This window comes from Mustela putorius, unplaced genomic scaffold, assembly GCF_011764305.1.
Source record: "Mustela putorius furo isolate JIRA1106 unplaced genomic scaffold, ASM1176430v1.1 tig00000480_pilon_pilon_pilon, whole genome shotgun sequence".
Classification (NCBI taxonomy): domain Eukaryota; kingdom Metazoa; phylum Chordata; class Mammalia; order Carnivora; family Mustelidae; genus Mustela; species Mustela putorius.
In genome coordinates, this window is record NW_025421397.1 from 763,822 (window position 1) to 769,867 (window position 6,046).

The window sequence follows — 6,046 nt, forward strand, 5'->3', positions numbered from 1 at the left end:
AAAGGAAAGAAAGCCTTCTAAACACATCTCTCTTTGCTTATATAGAAATATTAAGTGAAATCATAGTATACATGCTATTATTAACCTGATGTTTTATAAAAATATATAGAAATATTAAGTGAAATCATAGTATACATGCTATTATTAACCTGATGTTTTATAAAAATATATTTGGAGTACTGGACATTTTTCCATGCCAATAAATATAGATCCATGCTATAAGTTTTAGAGGTTGGCCACAGTCCATTATGCCCATGGTTTCCAACCAGGTAGGTAAACAGTAATGTTTGTTTGAGAGGGATGACTAGTTTCTCTAGACAATTCAATTAAATTCTCAGTTTTGACCACCTCTGATAGTAGTAGGATTAATAAGTAAGACAGGCTTGTTGTGGTTTCTTTTCTCCCCATAGTGTTAGTGTACACATGATTGCTTAAATGGCAGCTACTGCCTCTCCTTCCCTTGCAAGTTTAGACTAAGGCGGTATTACCTGTCCACTAACTTCTAAGCAAACGGTCTTTCTGCTTGGTGGCAATTTGGGAGAGAGGGGCAGCCCTGATTAAACCCTACAGCTCTGCACAGTCCTCAGAAGATTCTCATATGTTATTCCTAAGAGGCTCAAATGGATTAGCAACAGGACAAGAATATTTCGTAGAAGTCCCATCTGCCCTATTGACAGATTATTAGAAGTGTTTTGGTCTCTTTATCCTAGAGATATCTGATGCAATTTCGCTTGCTAATCAGCAAAGATTATTTCTAACACAGGTATTTCTAACATAGGTAAGAACTACTCAGTAAGTAATGGTATTTACCTGATATGCTCCATTTTTAGAGAGTTGCCAGATGATGCATATTTTGGTTGCAAAATACCCTTGAGCATGAACTTACTCTAGTGGTCTAGGCCTCATTATGAGAATGTTTCAGTTGTGTAGAAATACCCTGTTTGTCCATATATAGTCAAACCTGTTTTTCTTCCTTTTGGTATGCCATACCCTTCTTCATTATTATATGGAAATCTATAGGAAACACACCAACACATAGGCTGTATTTTGGCATACATACTAAGGCTGGACTAACCCACGGCATTTTCATGGCAGGTGTTTGAGATGGATATTTCTAAACAGTTACATGCCTACGAGGTGGAGTATCACGTGCTGCAGGATGAGCTTCAGGAGTCCTCCTATGCCTGTGAGGAGAGTGAACCTGTGGAGAAGCTGGAGAGGGCCAACAGCCAACTGAAAAGACAAAACATGGAACTCCTGGAAAAGTTACAGGTAAAGAGATAAAGATTTGCTCAGAAAAACTCTAGACTGCCTCCCCTGAAGGCACAGAACTCTACCAGGAATGACAGAGACATGATGTGGTGTGAACCATTGCCGACAGAGGGTCTGTGTGTCAGACTGTGTGCACATGTTCTGGGGCTACAAATGCACATTATCAACCTACATCTCACTTGAAAGAGAAAATGTACACTCACAAAATTTTAAATGGCAATTCTAAGCAGAATCTGGTTAAATACCTATGGGTTGTTACATGTATTTAGCTAAGTTCAGGGGGGGTGGAGGGCTTGAATAGGCAAAACCGGGAAAGCTCTGGAGGACCTGGGGCTTGAGTTGGACTCTGAAGGACTTGGGGGAGAAATGAGTGGGGGGTTGGGGCAGAGCAGCAGGGAAGCCTGGGGTCAGTTTAAGATTTATATTGGGGAAAGTGGGATAAGTGTGATGGAGGCAGAACTGTCGATAACTTTCAGTGTCAAGCAGAAGAGCATGGCTTTAGTCCTGTTGAGAGGGAGATCTCTCAGAGCTTTTGAGCTGTATGTTAGAAATATCAATCTGGAAACCTTGATGAGCACAGATTCGCATGGGGAGAGAAGATATGGAGACTAGCTAGAAATCACTTGCAGAAATCTGGGGATAGTGCAAATTGTCTAGAGTAAAACTTACTGAAATGGAAAGAAAGGGAGGCATTTTTGAGAGAATCGAATGAAAACATGTAACACATAGTCCCTGCTACCAAGGAGTTTACAGTTACTTGGAAATATAAAATACTATGTATTTATGGGGCACCTGGGTGGCTCAGTGGGTTAAAGCCTCTGCCTTGGGCTCAGGTCATGCTGTCAGGGACCTGGGATCAAGCCCTGCATCGGGTCGTCTGCTCAGCGGGGATTCTGCTTCCCTTCTTCTCTCTCTGCCTGCCTCTCTGCCTACTTGTGATCTCTGTCAAATAAATAAATATAAATCTTTAAAAAAATACTGTGGGGCGCCTGGGTGGCTCAGTGGGTTAAGCCGCTGCCTTCGGCTCGGGTCATGATCTCAGGGTCCTGGGATCGAGTCCCGCGTCGGGCTCTCTGCTCAGCGGGAAGCCTGCTTCCTCCTCTCTCTCTGCCTGCCTCTCTGCCTACTTGTAATCTCTCTGTCAAATAAAAAAAAAAATACTGTGTATTTATTTATAAATGTACATTTATAAATGCAATAAGCAAGTTAGTACAATCTAATATTCTGCACCTGCAGCTTGTATGATGTGAGCTGTGTAGCGTAGCTCCAAGGGACTGGGCTTAAGAGTAATCAGTGGAGGGGACCTTAGAAAGGGAACCTTCTGGGAGGTGAGGGAGATGAGTTCTGAGTTGGAGCTCCCAGCCTGATACCTGTTCCCAAACTAGAGAATACTAAAACTCTGCTTCTATGTGGTAAGTCCCCTGACCAGAATGGATAGGAGAGAAAGGCTTAGAAATGAGGGGTCTCCAGAGTAACTGCTCCCCAAGGATAGGAACATTAATCTTTACATTAGCTCCTGCCCACAGAAGACTATTCAAACTATTCAAACAAAGAGTCAACTCTTTTCAAAAAAACAGTTGGGCACAATCCCTTATTAATTGATGCTTCCTTCAGTGGTGATTGAGTCCTTCCTTATTAGGGAACATGGGTTTGTACTTGCTTTATGTCATAATAGACTTTTATTAATAGTTACAAACTTTTTCATTCACAGTTAAATGTCATCATCACGTCTTGGTTCCCAAGTTATGTAGGAACCCCTGATACCCATTGAAACTGACAGGATCCCAAGTTATGTGTTTAGAAATCTCTGTATTTCTAGTCATCGGGTGGAAAGCCTCTTTCAGCACCTATGAGCAGCATCAGAAATCTCCTGTTTCTCCTTCCGCCAGATCCTACTCACTCCAGGAGATTTCAGTGACACCCCCACCACTGTGGGATGCTGATTTAAAATTGTGCTTTTGTTGCAGTCAGTGAAATGAGACATATTTTGTCAGTACTACAGTTACATTTTTGCAAAACTGCGAAATCTCCATGTCACAGAGGGTTCCAAGTATTTGCATCACATACTATTTTACTACGAAATACAGTATGATCAGTTAATAGACGCAAGGTCTGGTGGCTGTTCTGATGAGGAATCAGTGTCTTCAGATGTTTGATTTGGAAATATTTGCCTTTTTTTTCTTTCCCCCAAACAGATAGCTCATGCTAAAATCCAGTCCTTGGAATCCAGTCTGGAAAACCTTCTCACCAGGGAGACCAAAATGAAGTCTTTAATCCGGACTCTGGAACAAGAAAAAATGGCTTATCAAAAGACAGTGGATCAAATCCGGAAGCTGCTGCCAGCCGACGTGCTCGCCAATTGTGAACCACTGCTAAGAGACCTCAACTGCAACCCTAACAACAAAGCCAAGACAGGAAACAAGCCATAATTGAAGAAGCCCAACGTCAGCAGAACTTGCTCTTAGAATGGTGAAGAAGGGGAGCGTCTGCGTGTGGCCGGCCCAACGCTGGACACTGGAGCTGGCGGAACCACTGGAGTCTGGTGCTGAGCCCTAGTCCTGGAGGGAGGACCTTGCTCTCGTTAAAGTATGCCAATCCTAAGCCATTGTACATATGTAGACTGGTTTTTTTGTTGTTGACTATGTACATATAGACATACAATGGACGTAAAGAGTTCATGCTTTCAGATCAAAGGAGTAGATGTATATTTAAAGTAATTTTTTAAATCAAAACTTCATGGAATCCACACCAAAGGGAAGTTAAAATGAAATTCCCCTTGGACATAGATGAAATCATTTTGTCTTTGTAGTAAAACAAACTAGAGCATCTTTCTATATTGAAATATACTTGAAAAAAATGAATGTATTTTTTTCTCCAAAGAAAAGCATGTTTCACTCAACAGTGGAGAGGTAGAAACATTTGTGTAACTTTATGTATATCTGTCTTAAAATCTGCTGACATTATGTATATCTGACGAAAATGACTGATTGCCAATCATGCTCCTATGGGTTTTTCAGGAAGGTGGGGGGCCTTCTTCCCCTGCCTGCTTTGTGCCAACTAGCATATTGTGTCTACATGCATTTTGAGTCAGGTTAGGCATTAACTTTGGACATGTGTAAGGAGAAAGCAAGACATTGTAGAGGAGGCCACCCACCCAGCTCAGGGTGAAAGAGAATGTTGCTCATTTCCCAGCAAATTAGACCAGCACTGTTACTCAGACTAAAAATATAAGGCCTCCACAATTTAATTTAGGACATAAATTGTCTAGATCAACTTTCTACTTCTTATTTAAATTACTCCTTATAGTCATGAATGGACTCCCTTTACAACAAGGATTTGTCATTTTCCCACTTACAGGAGTTCCTAATTCAGTTCTCTCCACCTTAAATGAAAGATAGGGAAATTATTGGTTTTCTAAAGATAGTATGTTGTGTTGAGACACTTTTTTTTTTTTTTTTTTTTTTTTGGCCAACTGACTGAACTGAGTCTAATAAGCTCTCAGTCATCTTTCCCCTGTATGTGAAAGTTTGTGAGAACTGTGAAATGTTTAAGAATAAACTGTTGAAATCCATTGGAGAGAAGTGGAAGGTGGCACCAAGCCCTTCTAAGACCTACGTCTGTGTTAGAATTCCCAACTTGCTCAGCCCACAGCTTATCAGCGGACATTCATGCATGCTGGTGTATGGAAGAAGAGTAATTTTCAGAGCACCCCTGCAGTTCTCCATTTCAGAGGTGATTCTGTGATGGTGCCTCTGAAGGTTGATGCAGCATTTTTGCCTTTCAAACAATATTTATCATCACTGTTTTTTGCAGTACTTCTCACAGATGGATTACTTGGGATAATTTTCTTCAGAGGGAGTTTTTTATACACTAGCTACAGTGTATTGTAGGGTAGAAGGGCAAAGCTCTTAAGGTTTGGGAAAATCTTGAGGGGCAGATGATCAGCATCTGAACCCCCGTCTTTACCCTATTACTCAGCATAAATAGTATAAATGTAATGATCCTTGTTACAAATCAGCATGCCTTCTAACCCAGGCAATTTTTTAAAAAAGAAAATAAAATCATATTAGTAAAGTTAATGTAATTTCTAGTTTTAGGAAATGCAGATTCTAGGTCCCCTATTAAGTTGGGGTCACCAACTGATTTGTTGCTTGGGTTCCCTCAAATTTCTCTACTTGTAGGAGAGGTTTTTCCTATGAGGAATATGACAGATATCATCTGGTTATTGTCTGGTATGAAGATTACCTTAGGCGTGTGCTATACAGGTGGTAGCCAAAGAATCTTTAAGTTGGGAAAAGAAACTTTACCTTTCAGTCTGGTTTCAAGTAAATTTGATTCTGGATATTCAAAGTCAGCATTATGAGTTGGGTCATGGTGTTCAGAGATTAAAGTGTCTCAGATACAGTATTTCTTCTGAAAATGAATTTTCTTTTTCTTTTGTGATTTTTTTAAATGTACCAGTTATGCTTACACATTGTTATATCTTCATCCAATTAATGTAATGTCTAGTTCATTTCCAATAAATATATTGCTACGGTTTCCTTGGCATTTTGGTTTTTGTTTGTAATAGGAAAGAAGATGCTCTTGGTTACGGTTCTTTACAAAATCTGCATGGGCTGGATTACTGCACCTTAAAATTGCTTCAGTGGTAATTCTTTTTAAATAATCAGAGAACAAAGATAATTTATAGAAATATTTATGAAAGTCCATTGTTAGTTACCAATTTTTAACTTCTTTCCCAGTGGAGCCTTTTGCTGCTGAATATAAAAAGGAA

At 40.1% G+C, this 6,046-nt stretch overlaps 1 protein-coding gene across 5 annotated transcripts in view; it reads left to right on the forward strand.

Moving 5' to 3' along the window:
• Positions 1–5,811, forward strand: part of TBC1D4 (TBC1 domain family member 4) — a 189,353-nt gene extending 183,542 nt beyond the window's left edge. For all 5 annotated transcript variants that reach the window (XM_004754372.3, XM_004754376.3, XM_013057200.2 and 2 more), the window contains 2 exons: positions 1,096–1,272; positions 3,468–5,811. In XM_004754372.3, the coding sequence (XP_004754429.1) occupies positions 1,096–1,272; positions 3,468–3,701 (411 nt within the window). In that variant the 3' untranslated portion in view covers positions 3,702–5,811. The remainder of the gene's footprint in view (positions 1–1,095; positions 1,273–3,467) is intronic.
• Positions 5,812–6,046: the final 235 nt, after the last annotated feature.